At 41.0% G+C, this 26,879-nt stretch overlaps 1 protein-coding gene across 1 annotated transcript; it reads right to left on the bottom strand.

Annotated features, from left to right (window-relative positions):
• Positions 1-5,893: 5,893 nt before the first annotated feature.
• On the bottom strand, positions 5,894-26,536 carry lgals4 (galectin 4). The gene is made up of 73 exons (XM_079620129.1): positions 26,416-26,536; positions 26,193-26,281; positions 25,908-26,106; positions 25,691-25,804; positions 24,995-25,180; positions 24,700-24,788; positions 24,414-24,612; positions 24,208-24,321; positions 23,967-24,083; positions 23,641-23,729; positions 23,355-23,553; positions 23,149-23,262; positions 22,909-23,025; positions 22,582-22,670; positions 22,296-22,494; positions 22,090-22,203; positions 21,841-21,957; positions 21,514-21,602; positions 21,228-21,426; positions 21,022-21,135; positions 20,768-20,884; positions 20,442-20,530; positions 20,155-20,353; positions 19,949-20,062; positions 19,709-19,825; positions 19,382-19,470; positions 19,095-19,293; positions 18,889-19,002; positions 18,649-18,765; positions 18,322-18,410; positions 18,035-18,233; positions 17,829-17,942; positions 17,589-17,705; positions 17,262-17,350; positions 16,976-17,174; positions 16,770-16,883; positions 16,521-16,637; positions 16,194-16,282; positions 15,908-16,106; positions 15,702-15,815; positions 15,448-15,564; positions 15,122-15,210; positions 14,835-15,033; positions 14,629-14,742; positions 14,389-14,505; positions 14,062-14,150; positions 13,775-13,973; positions 13,569-13,682; positions 13,329-13,445; positions 13,002-13,090; positions 12,715-12,913; positions 12,509-12,622; positions 12,269-12,385; positions 11,942-12,030; positions 11,655-11,853; positions 11,449-11,562; positions 11,209-11,325; positions 10,882-10,970; positions 10,340-10,538; positions 10,134-10,247; positions 9,903-10,019; positions 9,668-9,756; positions 9,178-9,376; positions 8,972-9,085; positions 8,741-8,857; positions 8,506-8,594; positions 8,011-8,209; positions 7,805-7,918; positions 7,574-7,690; positions 7,339-7,427; positions 6,849-7,047; positions 6,551-6,664; positions 5,894-6,407 (listed from the first exon to the last, which is right to left on the bottom strand). Exons 1-73 carry the CDS (start codon positions 26,482-26,484, stop codon positions 6,399-6,401), a joined length of 9,372 nt encoding a protein of 3,123 aa, XP_079476255.1. The 5' UTR covers positions 26,485-26,536; the 3' UTR covers positions 5,894-6,398.
• Between the last annotated feature and the right edge of the window lie 343 nt (positions 26,537-26,879).

A 26,879-nucleotide genomic window follows, 5' to 3' on the forward strand; every position in this document is an offset into this window, starting at 1 on the left:
AAGGTTTAGATGTCTGAGTGAAAATGTAATTATCATTAAAATTATTACTGTAACTGCCCTACAATAAGCTTTATAGCCATTTCTGTCAAGATCATATTTTTAAAACGCAGCTGAGCTGTGACGTCATACAAGGGAGACGTGCCAACAAAGTTCTATTCAAGTATGGAGAGTTTTGAGTCTGAGGAGATCCAAAATCCCCCTCAAACCTATACGATGGCCCACAGCCATACAATTTTGAGTCTCCCAGGCGGGAGACAGATGAGGAGCCAAACAGAAATGTAAATAATTCATATCGAAGAAACATAATGTGAAGAAGAACCAGTGGAGAGTTGGTCAGGTGTCTGGTAAGTATAGGCGTAACGGTATGTATTCGTATTGAACCGAAACGGTACGGGTGTCACGGTTCAGTGCATGAATATACACGGAGAATACACAGTATATATTTAAAAAAAATTTAAACTCGCGAGCAAATTAATTAATGCGGAACTACTGTTAGATACGCGGGTTATTTAGGGACACCTAATCTGTAGCTCCGCCTTAGCTCTGAAGCTCCGGCTATAATGAACAGGCTGCGATCGATGTCAATATTGCAATGCTGGAATATGTTGGTTGGTGTGTGTGTGTGTGTGTGTGTGTGTGTGTGTGTGTGTGTGTGTGTGAGTGAGAGAGAGAGGGAGAGGGAGAGGGAGAGAGAGGGGCGCGATCGACGTGCTTCTACTACAGTAGCATACACCGTAGGCACCGCATCAGCTACCAGTCTCACTCGGGTTTTAAATCCCATTTTATAACTCATGAGATCTCCAACCGCGTAGTCCTTCTCAGTGAAATGGGCGCTGCAAATGACCGAAGTCTTGGATACCGAAGCAGCACTGAAGTCGGCGCGTTTGGTCCGAACAAAGTTGACCCAGGCACGGACACAGTGGACTCTGTGACCGGTTTTAACGGTGTTTTTGCACCCAGCACAAACGCAGTAATTCACCATCGTGAAAATACGCCTGCGTATACTAACGACCTAACTTAAATAACTAAATAAATAACTAAATAAATGTCCTAATCACTAATTCTCTCGCTCTATCACTCGTGCAATTATCAACACAGCTCAGCGAGATGGGGAGACGTCTCCCTGTTATGACGTCAAACGATTCGTTTGGAATGAGGAGCAGTTTTAAGGGAGGACTGAAAATAACGAACTTTTTCATCTTATATTCTGCCTTTATGAATCGAAAAACATACAAAACAATATATCAACTTGTCAAACGTGTATTTCCCCTCACTATTTTGTGTTAATCAAAATAAAAAATTTAACCTGACATACACACTTTAAAGGATTAGTTCACTTTAAAAAAAACTTTTGCTGATAGTTTCCTCACCCCGATGTCATCCAAGATGTCCATGTCTTTCTTTCTTCAGTCGAAAAGAAATTAAGGTTTTTGATGAAAACATTTCTCCATATAATGGACGTCAATGGGCCCCAAACGGGTCAAGGTCCAGATGACAGTGTCAGCGCCGCTTCAAAGGCTTTGGGCCCTATTTTAACGTTCTGAAATGCAAGTATCAAACGCAAGTAACTCTGTGGGCGGATCCCGGCGCTGTTGCTATTATACCGGCGGGATAAACGACTCTTGCGCCCGACGCAAATCTAAAATGTGTTGGTCTGAAGTCGCTTCATTACTCATAGGTGTGGTTTGGGCGTAACGTGAAATAAACCAATCAGAGCGTCCTCTCACATAGCCGGCGCGCTTGTTCCACGGCGGATTGCTATTATAACGGCGGATCGCTATTATAACGGCGGGTTGCTATTATAACGGCGGATCGCTATTATAACGGCGGATTGCTATTATAACGGCGGATCGCTATTATAACGGCGGATCGCTATTATAACGGCGGATCGCTATTATAACGGCGGATCGCTATTATAACGGCGGATCGCTATTATAACGGCGGATTGCTATTATAACGGCGGATCGCTATTATAACGGCGGATCGCTATTATAACGGCGGATCGCTATTATAACGGCGGATTGCTATTATAACGGCGGATTGCTATTATAACGGCGGATCGCTATTATAACGGCGGATCGCTATTATAACGGCGGATCGCTATTATAACGGCGGATCGCTATTATAACGGCGGATCGCTATTATAACGGCGGATCGCTATTATAACGGCGGATCGCTATTATAACGGCGGATTGCTATTATAACGGCGGATCGCTATTATAACGGCGGATCGCTATTATAACGGCGGATCGCTATTATAACGGCGGATTGCTATTATAACGGCGGATCGCTATTATAACGGCGGATTGCTATTATAACGGCGGATCGCTATTATAATGGCGGATCGCTATTATAACGGCGGATTGCTATTATAACGGCGGATTGCTATTATAACGGCGGATCGCTATTATAACGGCGGATCGCTATTATCACGGCGGATCGCTATTATAACGGCGGATTGCTATTATAACGGCGGATCGCTATTATAACGGCGGATCGCTATTATAACGGCGGATCGCTATTATAACGGCGGATCGCTATTATAACGGCGGATCGCTATTATAACGGCAGATTGCTATTATAACGGCGGATCGCTATTATAACGGCGGATTGCTATTATAACGGCGGATTGCTATTATAACGGCGGATCGCTATTATAACGGCGGATTGCTATTATAACGGCGGATCGCTATTATAACGGCGGATCGCTATTATAACGGCGGATTGCTATTATAACGGCGGATCGCTATTATAACGGCGGATTGCTATTATAACGGCGGATTGCTATTATAACGGCGGATTGCTATTATAACGGCGGATCGCTATTATAACGGCGGATTGCTATTATAACGGCGGATCGCTATTATAACGGCGGATCGCTATTATCACGGCGGATCGCTATTATAACGGCGGATTGCTATTATAACGGCGGATCGCTATTATAACGGCGGATTGCTATTATAACGGCGGATCGCTATTATAACGGCGGATCGCTATTATAACGGCGGATCGCTATTATAACGGCGGATTGCTATTATAACGGCGGATTGCTATTATAACGGTGGATTGCTATTATAACGGCGGATTGCTATTATAACGGCGGATTGCTATTATAACGGCGGATTGCTATTATAACGGTGGATTGCTATTATAACGGCGGATCGCTATTATAACGGCGGATCGCTATTATAACGGCGGATTGCTATTATAACGGCGGATTGCTATTATAACGGCGGATTGCTATTATAACGGCGGATTGCTATTATAACGGCGGATCGCTATTATAACGGCGGATTGCTATTATAACGGCGGATCGCTATTATAACGGCGGATCGCTATTATAACGGCGGATTGCTATTATAACGGCGGATCGCTATTATAACGGCGGATCGCTATTATAACGGCGGATTGCTATTATAACGGCGGATCGCTATTATAACGGCGGATTTGCCGGCGCATGCCAGGAGCGGTTCACAGCCGAGGAGACCGACGTTCTCGTCAGGACCGTAAAACACAGAGAAGTGACATCGGGGATGATGGAGAAACCACACAAATTAGCTTCGGTTAAACAGGCGTATAATTTGTAGCCTAATCTAGATTCTTATTTTTTAAAATCTAGATAGATCTTTTTCACATCTTCACGGACACAACAATGATTTCCCTCGTGTGTTAATATTTTTCCTTGTAATAATGTATGATTTGCACAAATGAAAACTGCTGCGTCTGTTTAGATTAGAGAATCAAAGTGGATGCGCGTTAACACGCTACATAATGGCCAAGCACGCGCCCTTAAAATACCATATGACTAACGCGCGGCGCCGCTGTCTTTAGACTGTTTTTTTCCTGGTCAGTGGCGCAATTGCTTTCTAAAACTGGAAAATATCACCAGGGAACGTTTGCGCCGGAACACACTCCTCTTTTCACTGAACCGCCCCCGCGAGCGCAAGTTCATTCCCTAATTTACCGACGTGTGTCTGTGGAGGGAAGAGTCCGCTGTGCGCGGGTGCAGAATAGGAATGAGACATGCGTCGGTGTTCAAAGTCAATTGCGCTGGGTGCAAGATAGGGCCCTTTAAATGACACCAGACGATGAATACGGGTCTTATCTAGCGAAACGATCGGTCATTTCAAAAATAAATTAAAAAGTTTGAGTTTTATAAGCACAAGCGCTCGCCTTGCTCTGTTCTGTGATGCGCGTTCGTGACGTCACGTGATACGCAGTTACGTTGAAAAGGTCACGCTTGACGAGTCAGTGTTTACAGATGTGCGGGAGGAGGACCATACACACATATTCAAATGTCTTTGTGTCAGTTTAGCGTTTTAAATGCCCATCTCGTGTGCGTATCCTGGGTGTTGGAATATTAAAAAGCCTAAAAGAAAATTTCCGTCAGGACAGAAATGTTTTACTTTTCACAGAAGCGTGACCTTTACAGCGTAACTGTGTATTACGTGACGTCACGAACGCGCATCACAGAACAGAGCAAGGCGAGCGCTTGTGCTTATAAAACTTAAACTTTTTTATTTATTTGTGAAATGACGATGGTTTCGCTAAATAAGAGCCGTATTCATCGTCTGGTGTCGTTTAAAGCCCGTTGAAGCGGCGCTGACACTGTCATCTGGACCTTGACCCGTTTGGTCGCCATTGACGTCCATTATATGGAGAAATGTGTTCATCAAAAACCTTCATTTCTTTTCGACTGAAGAAAGAAAGACATGGACATCTTGGATGACATCGGGGAGAGTAAATTATCCGCAAAAGTTTTTTTTAAAGTGAACTAATCCTTTAACTCCAGCATGTGTCCAATGTTCCAGCAATCGCTATCAGTCATACGGTTCCCTTGTTATGGAACAACACTATTATTACACATATTCCTAAAAAATGCTGTTGATAACAATGATTTTAGACCAATTGCTATAACATCTGTTTTTATAAAATGTATGGAGAAGTGTGTGATGTCGAGACTGAAATGTAATGTAAATTCATTATTAGATCCATTTCAGTTTGCTTGGACTGTTGATGCTGTCAACACTATCACTCATTGGACTCCTCAACATCTAGAAACCTCTAATGCTCGTGCACGACTGCTCTTGTAGATTTGAGCTCCGCTTTTAATACGCTTCAGCCGCAGTTACTCCTGGGTGAGCTTGTAAATAGTAATGTCAACCCTTTTATTATTAGGCCTAAGTGGCTCTGTTCTTTCTTGACCAATCGTACTCAATATGTAAAAGTAAATAATACACTCTCTGATGTTAAATCTATTAGTATTGGTGCGCCTCAAGGTTGCATACGCTCTCCCATTCTGTGCACTCTATATAAATGACTGCTCTAGTATAAATAAGAATAACTATATTATCAAATACTCTGATGACACAGTGATATTGAGGCTGTTAGGGAAAGATCATGATATATTAGCGTATCGTCCGAAATTGAGAATTTTGTGCGGTGGTGTAATGTAAATCATCTTATTGTAAATGCTCCAAAAACGAAGGAAATGATAGTGGATCCAAAAAGATGAGGTGATTGCAGCCCAGTTATCATCTATGATAATATCGTTGAGCAGGCGGATACTTATAAGTATCTGTGTGGTCATTGATGGTTCATTTACTTGGAAAGCCCACATTGATTATCTTTGTTCAAAATTCCAGCAACGATTGTATTTTTTAAGACTTAGGCTGTTTGGTGTAAATCAGAGAATTATGCAATTATTTTATTATGCCGTTTGGTATGGCAATGGGATGCAAGCTTGGTATGGCAATATTTCGTTCCAGTTACAATCACAGCGTGCACGTCTTGCACGTGAAAACTGCAATGAAAGTTATGGGTGTAAGAGAGTACTCATCACTTCAATCAATTTACAAATCGTTGATTTTTAAGAATGCACAGACAATAGTGAGTGAGTCAAGCCATGTTTTATTTCCAATGTATCAGCTTCTGCCATCAGGGAGACGGTATAGAGTCCCACGGTGTAAGAGTAACCGTTACAAAACATCATTTATTACTGTATCTGTTATTATGTTAAATGTTTTACCTTTCTTTGTGTGTGCGTGCGTGCGTGCGTGCGTGCGTGTGTGCGTGTGTGTGTATAAGTATACTAACCAACTAAACTAACTAATGCATGACATGTGTCTATATGTCCATCTGGTGACAGAGCTTTTTCTAAAATGTGTTTCGTATTGTAACACAAAACTTGCAACATTAGAGCAGTGTGGTTTAAGAAAATCTGATTTATTTGCTTTCATTGCAAATAAGTAGTAACCTTGATTTGTGGTAATGGATTAGATTGAAATCAATGATTTGCTTGATGAGTGAATAAGATGAGGACATGCATGCTTTTAAAACGTTTCTCTTGAAAGGCAGCCACCAATGTCATCAAATGCAGGAGCCAGAAATGCTCCTGTTCACATTCCCTGTAAAAACAAAGGAGGTTTATATAAACTTCAGCCGTTATACTGAATTAAATACAAGACAAATGATGCAATCCAGCATTTTTTTATTTGTATTTTCAGTATATTGTATGTATATGAAGAACAAGCGGGCTGGTATCTCTCACCTTGACAAAACCAAGGAAGCTGATGGAGACATTCCCATGAATGTGGATTGTAGTAACTTTTTCCAAAGGGATGCGGTGCTTAAACATGCTGTGTTGTTGGCCTTTTATTTGCACCTGACACATCAAAACCATGCTTTAAGATTTAGGTAGCATTTTAATAAATATTAGCTTTGCTTCTTATGAGCATATCATCACTTGGCAGTTGCACAAATCTGGGTTAATTGTTTGTTCATGCATGGATGTATGAGAATTATGTGAGCATTATTTTAGGGTGCTTTGAGAATCAAAAAGCACATACCTGATATCCTTCTGATTTGATGATAAAGAACATCTCAAAATCTTCTCCCTTTTTAAAGGGGTTGTCAGAGACACTTTCCTCCGCCTCCCATCCTCCATTCCTGAAGCTGTTCATGGCTACCTTCCAACCCATTCGAGGGTTAAAATGGAAAGCAATGTCATGCTTGTCAGTTGGCCCAGTCTTGAAATTGATTGCAAACCTGCATGGAAGTTGAGACATGTTAAATTATCTGAATCTAAATAATGATTTGTCTCATCAATCTGATGAGATTGCAGAGATTAGTCTACATCGTAATAACTACAACAAATCACATATTATTTGATGTTTAGTGCAGGTTTGGGCCTCTCTTGCATGTTTGGTGAGGTATCAATATTATTACAATATTGTGATGCATGGACATGTATTGTGTTATGTCTATTTATTACAATAGGTATCTTATCGTGTGGTGTTGGCGATACCTACTATTATTACCAGTGTAAATATTACTTACCGGTCAGCATTAGTAGGAACGACTCCCTGCACGCATAAGACCATTCCTTCTCTCAGTCCTCCTGAAATTGGGCCCACATAAGGAAGGCTCTGCAGTAAGAACAAGATAATGGGTATCAGTCCAAATCGAATTACATTAAGGTGAGTAAATTAGATCATTTTCGAGTTTACTATCACTTTAAGAGCATGCACTTTGTTGTGCATTCAGAAGTCTCTGGAATGGAACGGTCACTCACAGGGTTTTGGACTGGCTGCAAGATCTCTGACTGTACGGTGGAACGTTCCCCACGTGAGCTGCCCAAACTGATGATTTTAGTCTTGACTTTAGTAACAAATGAGGATGTGCTCCAGTTCTAAAGAGAGAGTGTATTTAGAAAGCTCTTTACTTTCCACGTCATTCTTACGGGATTCCGACACAGTATCATTCATTCTGCAATATTGTATCAGCTGATGAAAAACTAACTCACTTGTATGAAGCCAAAAAGGTTCACAGTAACATCTCCATTTATATTTAATGCTGACACCTTTTCCAGCGGTATACGGTGCTTGAATGTGTACTGCTCCTGGCCATTCACATATACCTGATGATCCAAAACAACACAACCTGTGTGAGGACAAGTTCCTAGATTTCTATTAGGGGTGCGCAGTGAGTTTTGTGTTTCAAAGCACATACCTGATATCCTTCGGATTTCATGACAAAGAACATCTCAAAATCTTCTCCCTTTTTAAAGGGGTTGTCAGAGACACTTTCCTCAGCTCCCCATTTTCCATTGGTTGAGCTGTTCATGGCTACCTTCCAACCCATTCGAGGGTTAAAATGGAAAGCAATGTCATGCTTGTCAGTTGGCCCAGTCTTGAAATTGATTGCAAACCTGCATATAATTGAGACATGTTAAAATATCTGAATCTAAATAATGATTTGTCTCATCAATCTGATGAGATTGCAGAGATTAGTCTACATTTTAATAACTACAACAGATCACATATTATTTAATGTTTAGTGCAGGGTTGGGCCTCTCTTGCATGTTTGGTGAGGTATCAATATTATTATAATATTGTGATGCATGGACATGTATTGTGTTAGGCTATGTCTATTTATTACAATGCGTATCTTATCGTGTGGTGTTGGCGATACCTAACTATTATTACAAGTGTAAATGTTACTTACCGGCCAGCATTAGTAGGAACGACTCCCTGCACGTATAAGGCCATTCCTTCTCTCAGTCCTCCTGAAATTGGGCCCACATAAGGAAGGCTCTGCAGTAAGCAAAATAAAATAGGCATCAGTCCAAATCGAATTACATTAAGGTGAGTAAATGACATCATTTTCGAGTTTACTATCACTTTAAGAGTTTGCACTTTGTTGTGCATTCAGAAGTTACTGGAATGGAACGGTCACTCACAGGGTTTTGGACTGGCTGCAAGATCTCTGACTGTACGGTGGAACGTTCCCCACGTGAGCTGCCCAAACTGATGATTTTAGACTTGACTTTAGTAACAAATGAGGATGTGCTCCAGTTCTAAAGAGAGAGTGTATTTAGAAAGCTCTTTACTTTCCACGTTATTCTTACGGGATTCCAACACAATATCATTCATTCTGCAATATTGTATCAGCTGATGAAAAACTAACTCACTTGTATGAAGCCAAAAAGGTTCACAGACACATCTCCATTTATATTTAATGCTGACACCTTTTCCAGTGGTATACGGTGCTTGAATGTGTACTGCTCCTGGCCATTCACATATACCTGATGATCCAAAACAACACAACCTGTGTGAGGACAAGTTCCTAGATTTCTATTAGGGGTGCGCAGTGAGATTTGTGTTTCAAAGCACATACCTGATATCCTTCGGATTTCATGACAAAGAACATCTCAAAATCTTCTCCCTTTTTAAAGGGGTTGTCAGAGACACTTTCCTCAGCTCCCCATTTTCCATTGGTTGAGCTGTTCATGGCTACCTTCCAACCCATTCGAGGGTTAAAATGGAAAGCAATGTCATGCTTGTCAGTTGGCCCAGTCTTGAAATTGATTGCAAACCTGCATAGAATTTAGACATGTTAAAATATCTGAATCTAAATAATGATTTGTCTCATCAATCTGATGAGATTGCAGAGATTAGTCTACATTTTAATAACTACAACAGATCACATATTATTTAATGTTTAGTGCAGGGTTGGGCCTCTCTTGCATGTTTAGTGAGGTATCAATATTATTATAATATTGTGATGCATGGACATGTATTTTGTTATGTCTATTTATTACAATGCGTATCTTATCGTGTGGTGTTGGCGATACCTAACTATTATTACAAGTGTAAATGTTACTTACCGGCCAGCATTAGTAGGAATAACTCCCTGTAAGTACAAGGCCATTCCTTCTCTCAGTCCTCCTGAAATTGGGCCCACATAAGGAAGGCTCTGCAGTAAGCAAAAGAAAATAGGCATCAGTCCAAATCGAATTACATTAAGGTGAGTAAATTAGATCATTTTCGAGTTTACTATCACTTTAATAGCTTGCACTTTGTTGTGCATTCAGAAGTTACTGGAATGGAACGGTCACTCACAGGGTTTTGGACTGGCTGCAAGATCTCTGACTGTACGGTGGAACGTTCCCCACGTGAGCTGCCCAAACTGATGATTTTAGTCTTCACTTTAGTAACAAATGAGGATGTGCTCCAGTTCTAAAGAGAGAGTGTATTTAGAAAGCTCTTTACTTTCCACATCATTCTTACGGGATTCCGACACAGTATCATTCATTCTGCAATATTTTATCAGCTGATGAAAAACTAACTCACTTGTATGAAGCCAAAAAATATCACAGCAACATCTCCATTGATTTTTAATGCTGACACCTTTTCCAGCGGTATACGGTGCTTGAATGTGTACTGCTCCTGGCCATTCACATATACCTGATGATCCAAAACAACACAACCTGTGTGAGGACAAGTTCCTAGATTTCTATTAGGGGTGCACAGTAAGTTTTGAGTTTCAAAGCACATACCTGATATCCTTCGGATTTGATGACCGTGAACATCTCAAAAGCTTCTCCCTTTTTAAAGGGGTTGTCAGAGACACCTTCCTCCGCCTGCCATCCTCCTTTCCTGAAGCTGTTCATGGCCACCTTCTGGTCCATTCGGGGGTTGAAGTGGAAAGCAATGTCATCAGTTTCAGATGGCCCAGTCTTGAAATCTATTCTAAACCTGCATGGAATTTGAGAAATATTAAATTAATCAAATCAAGATAATGACTCATCTCTCTACCTCATGGGTTTTCAACTTCGGCCCTCGAGATCCACTTTCCTGCAGAGTTTAGCTCCAAACGTAAACAAACACACCTGAACAAGCTAATCACAGTCTTCAGGACTACTGGAAAGTTGAAGGCAGGTCGGTTTGAAGGTTGGAGAAAACTCCTCAGGGAAGTGGACCTCGTTACCTAACCCTAAGTTGGTGCATATCTGAGGATGTGGTCTATCCCTGACTGAACTCCAGTATTGCATTCATTTTATATGTGGTAATATCCGAGGCCAAATAAATAATTGCTTACCGTTCAGCATTAATAGGAACAACTCCCTGCAAGTACAAGGCCATTCCTTCTCTCAGTCCTCCTGAAATTGGGCCCACATAAGGAAGGCTCTGCAGTAAGAACAAGAAAATAGGCTTTATCCTATATTGACTACATTCTTATGGCAGGTTTTTGAACTCACTGAAAAGGGACATTTAGAATTTCATTGTTTAAAAAAGGATCATCATAATCCTGAAACTATGGTAAGACAATTGCTCTTGGGTAAACGGTTCTCACGCACTGTTGTTTCATTAAGTGTTTGCACTTTGTTGTGCATTCAGAAGTTATAGGAATGGAACGGTCACTCACAGGGTTTTGGACTGGCTGCAAGATCTCTGACTGTACGGTGGAACGTTCCCCACGTAAGCTGCCCAGACTGATGATTTTTGTTGTACCTTCTGTAGTAAATGAAGATGTGCTCCAGTTCTAATGAGGGAACAGAGAGAGTGCATTTAGAAAGCTCTTTACTTTCCACGTCAATCTCAATGGATTTCGACACTGTATTATTCATCCTGTAATATTAGCACAGCTGTAGAAAATGTAACTTACTTGTATAAAGCCAAGAAGTTTCACAGCAACATTTCCATTGATTTTTAATGCTGACACTTTTTCCAGCGGTATACGGTGCTTGAATGTGTACTGCTCCTGGCCATTCACATATACCTGATGATCCAAAGCAACACAACCTGTGTGAGGACAAGTTCCTAGATTGCTTTTAGGTGTGCGCAGTGAGTTTTGTGTTTCAAAGCACATACCTGATATCCTTCGGATTTGATGACCGTGAACATCTCAAAAGCTTCTCCCTTTTTAAATGGGTTGTCAGAGATACTTTCATCCGCCTCCCATCCTCCGTTCCTGAAGCTGTTCATGGCCACCTTCTGGTCCATTCGGGGGTTGAAATGGAAAGCAATGTCATCAGTGTCAGATGGCCCGGTCTTGAAATCTATTCCAAACCTGCATTGAAGTTGAAGTGTTAAAGCAACTGATTCCAAAAAACATTGGATTGTTTTTGTCCATATTGTCCAACAAAACAATTCCTTACCAGTCAGCATTAGTGGGAACAACTCCCTGCAAGTACAAGGCCATTCCTTCTCTCAGTCCTCCTGAAATTGGGCCCACATAAGGAAGGCTCTGCAGTAAGAACAAGAAAATAGTCATTATCCTATATTGACTACATTCTTATGGCAGGTTTTTGAACTCACTGAAAAGGGACATTTAGAATTTCATTGTTTAAAAAAGGATCATCATAATCCTGAAACTATGGTAAGACAATTGCTCTTGGGTAAACGGTTCTCATGCACTGTTGTTTCATTAAGTGTTTGCACTTTGTTGTGCATCCAGAAGTTATAGGAATGGAACGGTCACTCACAGGGTTTTGGACTGGCTGCAAGATCTCTGACTGTACGGTGGAACGTTCCCCACGTAAGCTGCCCAAACTAATGATTTTTGTTGTAACTTCTGTAGAAAATGAAGATGTGCTCCAGTTCTAATGAGGGAACAGAGAGAGTGCATTTAGAAAGCTCTTTACTTTCCACGTCAATCTCAATGGATTCCGACACTATATTATTCATCCTGTAATATTAGCACAGCTGTAGAAAATTGTACTTACTTGTATAAAGCCAAGAAGTTTCACAGCAACATGTCCATTGATTTTTAATGCTGACACTTTTTCCAGCGGTATACGGTGCTTGAATGTGTACTGCTCCTGGCCATTCACATATACCTGATGATCCAAAGCAACACAACCTGTGTGAGGACAACTTCCTAGATTGCTTTTAGGTGTGCGCAGTGAGTTTTGTGTTTCAAAGCACATACCTGATATCCTTCGGATTTGATGACCGTGAACATCTCAAAAGCTTCTCCCTTTTTAAATGGGTTGTCAGAGATACTTTCATCCGCCTCCCATCCTCCGTTCCTGAAGCTGTTCATGGCCACCTTCTGGTCCATTCGGGGGTTGAAATGGAAAGCAATGTCATCAGTGTCAGATGGCCCGGTCTTGAAATCTATTCCAAACCTGCATTGAAGTTGAAGTGTTAAAGCAACTGATTCCAAAAAACATTGGATTGTTTTTGTCCATATTGTCCAACAAAACAATTCCTTACCAGTCAGCATTAGTGGGAACAACTCCCTGCAAGTACAAGGCCATTCCTTCTCTCAGTCCTCCTGAAATTGTGCCCACATAAGGAAGGCTCTGCAGTAAGAACAAGAAAATAGTCATTATCCTATATTGACTACATTCTTATGGCAGGTTTTTGAACTCACTGAAAAGGGACATTTAGAATTTCATTGTTTAAAAAAGGATCGTCATAATCCTGAAACTATGGTAAGACAATTGCTCTTGGGTAAACGGTTCTCATGCACTGTTGTTTCATTAAGTGTTTGCACTTTGTTGTGCATCCAGAAGTTATAGGAATGGAACGGTCACTCACAGGGTTTTGGACTGGCTGCAAGATCTCTGACTGTACGGTGGAACGTTCCCCACGTAAGCTGCCCAAACTAATGATTTTTGTTGTAACTTCTGTAGAAAATGAAGATGTGGTCCAGTTCTAATGAGGGAACAGAGAGAGTGCATTTAGAAAGCTCTTTACTTTCCACGTCAATCTCAATGGATTCCGACACTATATTATTCATCCTGTAATATTAGCACAGCTGTAGAAAATTGTACTTACTTGTATAAAGCCAAGAAGTTTCACAGCAACATGTCCATTGATTTTTAATGCTGACACTTTTTCCAGCGGTATACGGTGCTTGAATGTGTACTGCTCCTGTCCATTCACATATACCTGATGATCCAAAGCAACACAACCTGTGTGAGGACAAGTTCCTAGATTGCTTTTAGGTGTGCACAGTGAGTTTTGTGTTTCAAAGCACATACCTGATATCCTTCGGATTTGATGACCGTGAACATCTCAAAAGCTTCTCCCTTTTTAAATGGGTTGTCAGAGATACTTTCATCCGCCTCCCATCCTCCGTTCCTGAAGCTGTTCATGGCCACCTTCTGGTCCATTCGGGGGTTGAAATGGAAAGCAATGTCATCAGTGTCAGATGGCCCGGTCTTGAAATCTATTCCAAACCTGCATTGAAGTTGAAGTGTTAAAGCAACTGATTCCAAAAAAACATTGGATTGTTTTTGTCCATATTGTCCAACAAACAATTCCTTACCAGTCAGCATTAGTGGGAACAACTCCCTGCAAGTACAAGGCCATTCCTTCTCTCAGTCCTCCTGAAATTGGGCCCACATAAGGAAGGCTCTGCAGTAAGAACAAGAAAATAGTCATTATCCTATATTGACTACATTCTTATGGCAGGTTGTTGAACTCACTGAAAAGGGACATTTAGAATTTCATTGTTTAAAAAAGGATCATCATAATCCTGAAACTATGGTAAGACAATTGCTCTTGGGTAAACGGTTCTCATGCACTGTTGTTTCATTAAGTGTTTGCACTTTGTTGTGCATCCAGAAGTTATAGGAATGGAACGGTCACTCACAGGGTTTTGGACTGGCTGCAAGATCTCTGACTGTACGGTGGAACGTTCCCCACGTAAGCTGCCCAAACTAATGATTTTTGTTGTAACTTCTGTAGAAAATGAAGATGTGCTCCAGTTCTAATGAGGGAACAGAGAGAGTGCATTTAGAAAGCTCTTTACTTTCCACGTCAATCTCAATGGATTCCGACACTATATTATTCATCCTGTAATATTAGCACAGCTGTAGAAAATTGTACTTACTTGTATAAAGCCAAGAAGTTTCACAGCAACATGTCCATTGATTTTTAATGCTGACACTTTTTCCAGTGGTATACGGTGCTTGAATGTGTACTGCTCCTGGCCATTCACATATACCTGATGATCCAAAGCAACACAACCTGTGTGAGGACAAGTTCCTAGATTGCTTTTAGGTGTGCGCAGTGAGTTTTGTGTTTCAAAGCACATACCTGATATCCTTCGGATTTGATGACCGTGAACATCTCAAAAGCTTCTCCCTTTTTAAATGGGTTGTCAGAGATACTTTCATCCGCCTCCCATCCTCCGTTCCTGAAGCTGTTCATGGCCACCTTCTGGTCCATTCGGGGGTTGAAATGGAAAGCAATGTCATCAGTGTCAGATGGCCCGGTCTTGAAATCTATTCCAAACCTGCATTGAAGTTGAAGTGTTAAAGCAACTGATTCCAAAAAACATTGGATTGTTTTTGTCCATATTGTCCAACAAAACAATTCCTTACCAGTCAGCATTAGTGGGAACAACTCCCTGCAAGTACAAGGCCATTCCTTCTCTCAGTCCTCCTGAAATTGGGCCCACATAAGGAAGGCTCTGCAGTAAGAACAAGAAAATAGTCATTATCCTATATTGACTACATTCTTATGGCAGGTTGTTGAACTCACTGAAAAGGGATATTTAGAATTTCATTGTTTAAAAAAGGATCATCATAATCCTGAAACTATGGTGAGACAATTGCTCTTGGGTAAACGGTTCTCATGTACTGTTTTTTCATTAAGTGTTTGCATTTGTTGTGCATTCATAAGTTACTGGAATGGAACGGTCACTTACAGGGTTTTGGACTGGCTGCAAGATCTCTGACTGTACGGTGGAACGTTCCCCACGTGAGCTGCCCAAACTGATGATTTTTGTTGTAACTTCTGTAGGAAATGAAGATGAGCTCCAGTTCTAATGAGGGAACAGAGAGAGAGAGAGAGAGATGGAGTATTTAGAAAGCTCTTTACTTTCCATGTCATTCTCACTGGGTTCTGACAAAGTTTCAGTAATGCTGCAATATTTCCACAGTTGTAAGAAATGTAACTTACTTGTATGAAGCCACAAAGGTCCAAGGAAACATCTCCATTGACATTTAATGCTGACACCGTTTCCAGCGGTATACGGTGCTTGAATGTGTACTGCTCCTGGCCATTCACATATACCTGATGATCCAAAGCAACACAACCTGTGTGAGGACAAGTTCCTAGGTTTCTTTTAGGGGTGCGCAGTGAGATTTGTGTTTCAAAGCACATACCTGATATCCTTCAGATTTGATGACCGTGAACATCTCAAAAGCTTCTCCCTTTTTAAAGGGGTTGTCAGAGATACTTTCCTCCGCCTCCCATCCTCCGTTCCTGAGGCTGTTCATGGCCACCTTCTGGTCCATTCGGGGGTTGAAGTGAAAAGCAATGTCATCAGTGTCAGATAGCCCGGTCTTGAAATTGATTTCAAACCTACATTGAAGTTGAGGCGTTAAAGCAACTGATTCCAAATAACAGTGATTTGTTTTGTGCAAATATTCCATCAAAACGTTTCATTACCGGTTAGCATTAGTGGGAACAACTCCCTGCAAGTGCAAGGCCATTCCTTCTCTTAGTCCTCCTGAAATTGTGTCCACATAAGGACGGCTCTGCAGTAAGAACAAGAAAATAGGCATTATCCTATATTTACTAGATTCTCATGGCAGGTTGTTGAACTCACTGAAAAGGGACATTTAGAATTTCATTGTTTAAAAAAGGATCATCATAATCCTGAAACTATGGTGAGACAATTTCTCTTGGGTAAATGGTTCTCATACACTGTTGTTTCATTAAGTGTTTGCACTTTGTTGTTTATTCAGAAGTTACTGGAATGGAACGGTAACTCACAGGGTTTTGGACTGGCTGCAATATCTCTGACTGTACGGTGGAACGTTCCCCATGTAAGCTGCCCAAACTGATGAATTCTGTTGTAACTTCTGTAGGAAATGAAGATGTGCTCCAGTTCTAATGAGGGAACAGAGAGAGAGAGAGAGAGAGAGAGAGGGAGTATTTAGAAAGCGCTTTACTTTCCACGTCATTCTGGCAAAGTTTCAGTAATGCTGCAGTATTTCCAAAGCTGTAGAAAATGTAACTTACTTGTATGAAGCCACAAAGGTTCACGGAAATATCTCCATTGATATTTAATGCTGACACCTTTTCTAGTGGTATACGGTGCTTGAATGTGTACTGCTCCTGGCCATTCACATATACCTAATGATCCAAAGCAACACAACCTGTGTTAGGACAAGTTCCTAGATTGCTTTTAGGGGTGCGCAGTGAGATTTGTGTTTCAAAGCACATACCTGATATCCTTCGGATTTGATGACCGTGAACATCTCAAAAGCTTCTCCCTTTTTAAAGGGGTTGTCAGAGACACCTTCCTCCACCTCCCATCCTCCGTTCCTGAAGCTGTTCATGGCCACCTTCTGGTCCATTCGGGGGTTGAAGTGGAAAGCAATGTCATCAGTGTCAGATGGCCCAGTCTTGAAATTGATTTCAAACCTACATTGAAGTTGAGGCGTTAAAGCAACTGATTCCAAATAACAGTGATTTGTTTTGTGCAAATAATCCAGCAAAACGATTCATTACCGGTCAGCATTAGTGGGAACAACTCCCTGCAAGTACAAGGCCATTCCTTCTCTCAGTCCTCCTGAAATTGGGCCCACATAAGGAAGGCTCTGCAGTAAGAACAAGAAAATAGGCATTATCCTATATTTACTAGATTCTTATGACAGGTTTTTGAACGCACTGAAAAGGGACATTTAGAATTTCATTGTTTAAAAACAGATCATCATAATCCTGAAACTATGGTAAGACAATTGCTCTTGGGTAAACGGTTCTCACGCACTGTTGTTTCATTAAGTGTTTGCACTTTGTTGTGCATTCAGAAGTTATAGGAATTGAACGGTCACTCACAGGGTTTTGGACTGGCTGCAAGATCTCTGACTGTATGGTGGAACGTTCCCCACGTAAGCTGCCCAAACTGATGATTTTTGTTGTAACTTCTGTAGAAAATGAAGATGTGCTCCAGTTCTAATGAGGGAACAGAGAGAGTGCATTTAGAAAGCTCTTTACTTTCCACGTCAATCTCAATGGATTCCGACACTATATTATTCATCCTGTAATATTAGCACAGCTGTAGAAAATTGTACTTACTTGTATAAAGCCAAGAAGTTTCACAGCAACATGTCCATTGATTTTTAATGCTGACACTTTTTCCAGCGGTATACGGTGCTTGAATGTGTACTGCTCCTGGCCATTCACATATACCTGATGATCCAAAGCAACACAACCTGTGTGAGGACAACTTCCTAGATTGCTTTTAGGTGTGCGCAGTGAGTTTTGTGTTTCAAAGCACATACCTGATATCCTTCGGATTTGATGACCGTGAACATCTCAAAAGCTTCTCCCTTTTTAAATGGGTTGTCAGAGATACTTTCATCCGCCTCCCATCCTCCGTTCCTGAAGCTGTTCATGGCCACCTTCTGGTCCATTCGGGGGTTGAAATGGAAAGCAATGTCATCAGTGTCAGATGGCCCGGTCTTGAAATCTATTCCAAACCTGCATTGAAGTTGAAGTGTTAAAGCAACTGATTCCAAAAAACATTGGATTGTTTTTGTCCATATTGTCCAACAAAACAATTCCTTACCAGTCAGCATTAGTGGGAACAACTCCCTGCAAGTACAAGGCCATTCCTTCTCTCAGTCCTCCTGAAATTGTGCCCACATAAGGAAGGCTCTGCAGTAAGAACAAGAAAATAGTCATTATCCTATATTGACTACATTCTTATGGCAGGTTTTTGAACTCACTGAAAAGGGACATTTAGAATTTCATTGTTTAAAAAATGATCATCATAATCCTGAAACTATGGTAAGACAATTGCTCTTGGGTAAACGGTTCTCATGCACTGTTGTTTCATTAAGTGTTTGCACTTTGTTGTGCATCCAGAAGTTATAGGAATGGAACGGTCACTCACAGGGTTTTGGACTGGCTGCAAGATCTCTGACTGTACGGTGGAACGTTCCCCACGTAAGCTGCCCAAACTAATGATTTTTGTTGTAACTTCTGTAGAAAATGAAGATGTGGTCCAGTTCTAATGAGGGAACAGAGAGAGTGCATTTAGAAAGCTCTTTACTTTCCACGTCAATCTCAATGGATTCCGACACTATATTATTCATCCTGTAATATTAGCACAGCTGTAGAAAATTGTACTTACTTGTATAAAGCCAAGAAGTTTCACAGCAACATGTCCATTGATTTTTAATGCTGACACTTTTTCCAGCGGTATACGGTGCTTGAATGTGTACTGCTCCTGTCCATTCACATATACCTGATGATCCAAAGCAACACAACCTGTGTGAGGACAACTTCCTAGATTGCTTTTAGGTGTGCACAGTGAGTTTTGTGTTTCAAAGCACATACCTGATATCCTTCGGATTTGATGACCGTGAACATCTCAAAAGCTTCTCCCTTTTTAAATGGGTTGTCAGAGATACTTTCATCCGCCTCCCATCCTCCGTTCCTGAAGCTGTTCATGGCCACCTTCTGGTCCATTCGGGGGTTGAAATGGAAAGCAATGTCATCAGTGTCAGATGGCCCGGTCTTGAAATCTATTCCAAACCTGCATTGAAGTTGAAGTGTTAAAGCAACTGATTCCAAAAAAACATTGGATTGTTTTTGTCCATATTGTCCAACAAACAATTCCTTACCAGTCAGCATTAGTGGGAACAACTCCCTGCAAGTACAAGGCCATTCCTTCTCTCAGTCCTCCTGAAATTGGGCCCACATAAGGAAGGCTCTGCAGTAAGAACAAGAAAATAGTCATTATCCTATATTGACTACATTCTTATGGCAGGTTGTTGAACTCACTGAAAAGGGACATTTAGAATTTCATTGTTTAAAAAAGGATCATCATAATCCTGAAACTATGGTAAGACAATTGCTCTTGGGTAAACGGTTCTCATGCACTGTTGTTTCATTAAGTGTTTGCACTTTGTTGTGCATCCAGAAGTTATAGGAATGGAACGGTCACTCACAGGGTTTTGGACTGGCTGCAAGATCTCTGACTGTACGGTGGAACGTTCCCCACGTAAGCTGCCCAAACTAATGATTTTTGTTGTAACTTCTGTAGAAAATGAAGATGTGCTCCAGTTCTAATGAGGGAACAGAGAGAGTGCATTTAGAAAGCTCTTTACTTTCCACGTCAATCTCAATGGATTCCGACACTATATTATTCATCCTGTAATATTAGCACAGCTGTAGAAAATTGTACTTACTTGTATAAAGCCAAGAAGTTTCACAGCAACATGTCCATTGATTTTTAATGCTGACACTTTTTCCAGTGGTATACGGTGCTTGAATGTGTACTGCTCCTGGCCATTCACATATACCTGATGATCCAAAGCAACACAACCTGTGTGAGGACAAGTTCCTAGATTGCTTTTAGGTGTGCGCAGTGAGTTTTGTGTTTCAAAGCACATACCTGATATCCTTCGGATTTGATGACCGTGAACATCTCAAAAGCTTCTCCCTTTTTAAATGGGTTGTCAGAGATACTTTCATCCGCCTCCCATCCTCCGTTCCTGAAGCTGTTCATGGCCACCTTCTGGTCCATTCGGGGGTTGAAATGGAAAGCAATGTCATCAGTGTCAGATGGCCCGGTCTTGAAATCTATTCCAAACCTGCATTGAAGTTGAAGTGTTAAAGCAACTGATTCCAAAAAACATTGGATTGTTTTTGTCCATATTGTCCAACAAAACAATTCCTTACCAGTCAGCATTAGTGGGAACAACTCCCTGCAAGTACAAGGCCATTCCTTCTCTCAGTCCTCCTGAAATTGGGCCCACATAAGGAAGGCTCTGCAGTAAGAACAAGAAAATAGTCATTATCCTATATTGACTACATTCTTATGGCAGGTTGTTGAACTCACTGAAAAGGGATATTTAGAATTTCATTGTTTAAAAAAGGATCATCATAATCCTGAAACTATGGTGAGACAATTGCTCTTGGGTAAACGGTTCTCATGTACTGTTTTTTCATTAAGTGTTTGCATTTGTTGTGCATTCATAAGTTACTGGAATGGAACGGTCACTTACAGGGTTTTGGACTGGCTGCAAGATCTCTGACTGTACGGTGGAACGTTCCCCACGTGAGCTGCCCAAACTGATGATTTTTGTTGTAACTTCTGTAGGAAATGAAGATGAGCTCCAGTTCTAATGAGGGAACAGAGAGAGAGAGAGAGAGATGGAGTATTTAGAAAGCTCTTTACTTTCCATGTCATTCTCACTGGGTTCTGACAAAGTTTCAGTAATGCTGCAATATTTCCACAGTTGTAAGAAATGTAACTTACTTGTATGAAGCCACAAAGGTCCAAGGAAACATCTCCATTGACATTTAATGCTGACACCGTTTCCAGCGGTATACGGTGCTTGAATGTGTACTGCTCCTGGCCATTCACATATACCTGATGATCCAAAGCAACACAACCTGTGTGAGGACAAGTTCCTAGGTTTCTTTTAGGGGTGCGCAGTGAGATTTGTGTTTCAAAGCACATACCTGATATCCTTCAGATTTGATGACCGTGAACATCTCAAAAGCTTCTCCCTTTTTAAAGGGGTTGTCAGAGATACTTTCCTCCGCCTCCCATCCTCCGTTCCTGAGGCTGTTCATGGCCACCTTCTGGTCCATTCGGGGGTTGAAGTGAAAAGCAATGTCATCAGTGTCAGATAGCCCGGTCTTGAAATTGATTTCAAACCTACATTGAAGTTGAGGCGTTAAAGCAACTGATTCCAAATAACAGTGATTTGTTTTGTGCAAATATTCCATCAAAACGTTTCATTACCGGTTAGCATTAGTGGGAACAACTCCCTGCAAGTGCAAGGCCATTCCTTCTCTTAGTCCTCCTGAAATTGTGTCCACATAAGGACGGCTCTGCAGTAAGAACAAGAAAATAGGCATTATCCTATATTTACTAGATTCTCATGGCAGGTTGTTGAACTCACTGAAAAGGGACATTTAGAATTTCATTGTTTAAAAAAGGATCATCATAATCCTGAAACTATGGTGAGACAATTTCTCTTGGGTAAATGGTTCTCATACACTGTTGTTTCATTAAGTGTTTGCACTTTGTTGTTTATTCAGAAGTTACTGGAATGGAACGGTAACTCACAGGGTTTTGGACTGGCTGCAATATCTCTGACTGTACGGTGGAACGTTCCCCATGTAAGCTGCCCAAACTGATGAATTCTGTTGTAACTTCTGTAGGAAATGAAGATGTGCTCCAGTTCTAATGAGGGAACAGAGAGAGAGAGAGAGAGAGAGAGAGGGAGTATTTAGAAAGCGCTTTACTTTCCACGTCATTCTGGCAAAGTTTCAGTAATGCTGCAGTATTTCCAAAGCTGTAGAAAATGTAACTTACTTGTATGAAGCCACAAAGGTTCACGGAAATATCTCCATTGATATTTAATGCTGACACCTTTTCTAGTGGTATACGGTGCTTGAATGTGTACTGCTCCTGGCCATTCACATATACCTAATGATCCAAAGCAACACAACCTGTGTTAGGACAAGTTCCTAGATTGCTTTTAGGGGTGCGCAGTGAGATTTGTGTTTCAAAGCACATACCTGATATCCTTCGGATTTGATGACCGTGAACATCTCAAAAGCTTCTCCCTTTTTAAAGGGGTTGTCAGAGACACCTTCCTCCACCTCCCATCCTCCGTTCCTGAAGCTGTTCATGGCCACCTTCTGGTCCATTCGGGGGTTGAAGTGGAAAGCAATGTCATCAGTGTCAGATGGCCCAGTCTTGAAATTGATTTCAAACCTACATTGAAGTTGAGGCGGTAAAGCAACTGATTCCAAATAACAGAGATTTATTTTGTGCAAATAATTCAGCAAAACGATTCATTACCGGTCAGCATTAGTGGGAACAACTCCCTGCAAGTAGAAGGCCATTCCTTCTCTCAGTCCTCCTGAAATTGGGCCCACATAAGGAAGGCTCTGCAGTAAGAACAAGAAAATAGGCATTATCCTATATTGACTAGATTCTTATGGCAGGTTTTTGAACTCACTGAAAAGGGACATTTAGAATTTCATTATTTTAAAAAGGATCATCATAATCCTGAAACTATGGTGAGACAATTGCTCTTGGGTAAACGGTTCTCATGCACTGTTGTTTCATTAAGTGTTTGCACTTTGTTGTGCATCCAGAAGTTATAGAAATGGAACGGTCACTCACAGGGTTTTGGACTGGCTGCAAGATCTCTGACTGTACGGTGGAACGTTCCCCACGTAAGCTGCCCAGACTGATGATTTTTGTTGTAACTTCTGTAGGAAATGAAGATGTGCTCCAGTTCTAATGAGGGAACAGAGAGAGTGCATTTAGAAAGCTCTTTACTTTCCACGTCAATCTCAATGGATTCCGACACTGTATTATTCATCCTGCAATATTAGCACAGCTGTAGAAAATGTAACTTACTTGTATAAAGCCAAGAAGTTTCACAGCAACATTTCCATTGATTTTTAATGCTGACACTTTTTCCAGCGGTATACGGTGCTTGAATGTGTACTGCTCCTGGCCATTCACATATACCTGATGATCCAAAGCAACACAACCTGTGTGAGAACAAGTTTCTAGATTGCTTTTTGGGGTGCGCAGTGAGTTTTGTGTTTCAAAGCACATACCTGATATCCTTCGGATTTCATGACAAAGAACATCTCAAAAGCTTCTCCCTTTTTAAAGGGGTTGTCAGAGATACTTTCCTCCGCCTCCCATCCTCCATTCCTGAAGCTGTTCATGGTCACATTTGAGCCCATTCGGGGGTTGAAGTGGAAAGCAATGTCATCAGTGTCAGATGGCCCGGTCTTGAAATCTATTCCAAACCTGCATTGAAGTTGAAGTGTTAAAGCAACTGATTCCAAAAAACATTGGATTGTTTTGTCCATATTTTCCAACAAAACAATTCCTTACCAGTCAGCATTAGTGGGAACAACTCCCTGCAAGTACAAGGCCATTCCTTCTCTCAGTCCTCCTGAAATTGGGCCCACATAAGGAAGGCTCTGCAGTAAGAACAAGAAAATAGGCTTTATCCTATATTTACTAGATTCTTATGGCAGGTTGTTGAACTCACTGAAAAGGGACATTTAGAATTTCATTATTTAAAAAAGGATCATCATAATCCTGAAACTATGGTGAGACAATTGCTCTTGGGTAAACGGTTCTCATGCACTGTTTTTTCATTAAGTGTTTGCATTTGTTGTGCATTCAGAAGTTACTGGAATGGAACGGTCACTTACAGGGTTTTGGACTGGCTGCAAGATCTCTGACTGTACGGTGGAACGTTCCCCATGTAAGCTGCCCAAACTGATGATTTTTGTTGTAACTTCTGTAGGAAATGAAGATGAGCTCCAGTTCTAATGAGGGAACAGAGAGATGTGTATTTAGAAAGCTCTTTACTTTCCACTTCATTCTCACTGGATTCTGACAAAGTTTCAGTAATGCTGCAATATTTCCAAAGCTGTAGAAAATGTAACTTACTTGTATGAAGCCAAAAAGGTTCACAGAAACATCTCCATGGATATTTAATGCTGACACCTTTTCCAGTGGTATACGGTGCTTGTATGTGTACTGCTCTTGGCCATTCACATATACCTAATGATCCAAAGCAACACAACCGGTGTGAGAACAAGTTCCTAGATTGCTTTTAGGGGTGCGCAGTGAGTTTTTTGTTTCAAAGCACATACCTGATATCCTTCCGATTTGATGACCGTGAACATCTCAAAAGCTTCTCCCTTTTTAAAGGGGTTGTCAGAGACACTTTCCTCCGCCTCCCATCCTCCGTTCCTGAAGCTGTTCATGGCCATCTTCTGGTCCATTCGGGGGTTGAAGTGGAAAGCAATGTCATCAGTGTCAGATGGCCCGGTCTTGAAATTGATTCCAAACCTACATTGAAGTTGAAACGTTAAAGCAACTGATTCCAAATAACAGTGATTTGTTTTGTGCAAATTATCCAGCAAAACGATTCATTACCGGTTAGCATTAGTGGGAACAACTCCCTGCAAGTACAAGGCCATTCCTTCTCTCAGTCCTCCGGAAATTGGGCCCACATAAGGAAGGCTCTGCAGTAAGAACAAGATAATAGGCATTATTCTATATTAACTAGATTCTTATGGCAGGTTTTGAACTTTTAAAGAGGCATCAAAAATATTGAAACTGTAATGTTAAAGTTTGTCTTGGGAGATTGACAATTTCTATTCACTGATATCTCTTTTAGTGCTTGCACTTTATTGTGTTACTGAGTTCCTTTAAAGGTTCTGCTACTCACGGGATTCTGGACTGGGTTGCTCAATGAAAGTTCAGTCGTTGTTTGGAAAGATGACTGATTGTATTCGTTGCCCATCAAAGACCAGCTTCCATTTTGCACAGATGATTGTTCATCAAAAGTCATAGTCCCACCCTGCAAGTTGATCAAACTTCCGCCCTGCTGAAAGATGGAGGATCCAGCCATGTTCTGTAAAAGCAAGATTGTAAGAGTTGATTAACTCAAACATGTGTATCATGTCTACTGTATACTGTGTTTTTTTTCACACACTTTAAGAACCATTGCTTTCTCTTATTCAAGTGGTCTTGCAGTGACATGAATTTAAAAAATATATTACAGGTACTCTTCCAATTGTAGTTATAGAGTAATCTTGCATATTACAAACCAATTTATAATCCTTTTTGATGGAGTATCGCATGTCACTCAGCAGGACTGCTGTGACAGTTACGCACATGAGGACACATGTGTTTTATGTGTTGTCATGCAGGTCTTACTATCTTTTAATCTGGTTGTTCTGTAAAGCACTTTGGTCAGCCTATTGGGTGTTGTAAATGTGCTATACAAATAAAGTGAACTTGAACAATCAGCATACTGAAGCATTTATCTGTCTTCGGTATCATAGCCTAATGCGAAAATAACAGGAAAGCATGTGCTTGAGTAATGGCAACTAAATTTTGTAAAAAGAGGAGGATCACTCACCTCAGTAAACACCACGTTGGTTAAAGAAACCTCTCCTGCAACACTCAGAGCGAAGACGTGTTCCAGAGATATACGATGCTGAAATCGGCCAACTTCGCATCCACTCCAATACACCTTCAGATTGAAAATTACTATGTTCAGATTTATTTCATATTTGATCATAAAATATTTATTTTAGCCTATGCACGATGCACTCATTGAATAGATCAAAACACACCTGATAATTTTCAGAGTTTACGGCAATGAGCAGATCGAAGCTGCTCCCCTGCTTTAAAGGTAATTCCAGTTTCTCCTCTTTTCCCCAAGACCCATTTTGCTGGCTGTTTAGGACTATGCTGTTGCTGCTAAACTGGGGTCTGATTTGAAAGGCAATGTCATCTCCTTCAGACTTCCCACACTTCAGATTCACCTCAAAGCTGCAATGATTATAGACAATGTAGAGTGAACTAGTTAATCAAACAAAATTGCATTTCTATCTCTAGTCTTGAAAGGAAAGATTTACCTTTTAGATCCAGAGGGAACGGTTCCCTGAATGAAGATGGTTTTCCCAGCTTTCAGTCCTCCAGAGATAGGACTCTCGTAGGGGACGCACTGCATAGGAAAAAAGTATTCTGTATGTTATGGTAAAGTTCACAATGTGCAACTGATTTAAATATACTCTGAAAATGCACAAAAGAAAACAATGTAGAAAGATAAGTAAAAGTCAGGAGAGCAGGATCACTCACGAAGCCGGAGATGGTCTGGAAGCTTGACTGGAAGCTTGACTGGAAGCTTGACTGGAACTCAAAGCTCATGTTGTCGGGCACTGAGGAAGATGAGCTGATAAACTGGTGGATATCCTTGATTCGGGATGAGCGTTGCAGGCAGTGGTCTTGGGTTTATACTCTCTGTGGGTGGGAGTGGTTCAGTCTTCAGGGCACTTTTAGCCACAAGGCATTTCAAAATAGGATAATGGGTTCAGTAGCAAACTAAAGGCAAAATTTCAAGCTATGATGGACAGGATTATTTGCGTTTTTGCAACAGTTTTGCCCAAAGCCACATTGTGCATCAGCATTCAAAGATTAAAAGCATTTTACAGTTCATCTGAGGTGACTTTTCCAGTATCTCTGCATGAAATAATAATTCGTCTGCTGTCATAATTTAACTTACAATCAGTTCTTGGTAGATTACTTACAAATTGTAGTCCATT

This window comes from Phoxinus phoxinus (genome assembly GCF_949152265.1).
Source record: "Phoxinus phoxinus genome assembly, chromosome: 8".
Taxonomy (NCBI): domain Eukaryota; kingdom Metazoa; phylum Chordata; class Actinopteri; order Cypriniformes; family Leuciscidae; genus Phoxinus; species Phoxinus phoxinus.

Excerpts from the sequence above, each read along its gene's own strand:
- lgals4 (XM_079620129.1), bottom strand. The coding sequence starts at position 26,484 with ATGAGCTTTGAGTTCCAGTCAAGCTTCCAGTCAAGCTTCCAGTCAAGC. Across the intron at positions 12,623-12,714 it reads TCAAATCCGAAGGATATCAG|GTATATGTGAATGGCCAGGA; the intron begins GTATGTGCTTTG and ends TTGGATCATCAG. Across the intron at positions 10,971-11,208 it reads TGCAGCCAGTCCAAAACCCT|AGCCTTCCTTATGTGGGCCC; the intron begins GTGAGTGACCGT and ends TTCTTACTGCAG.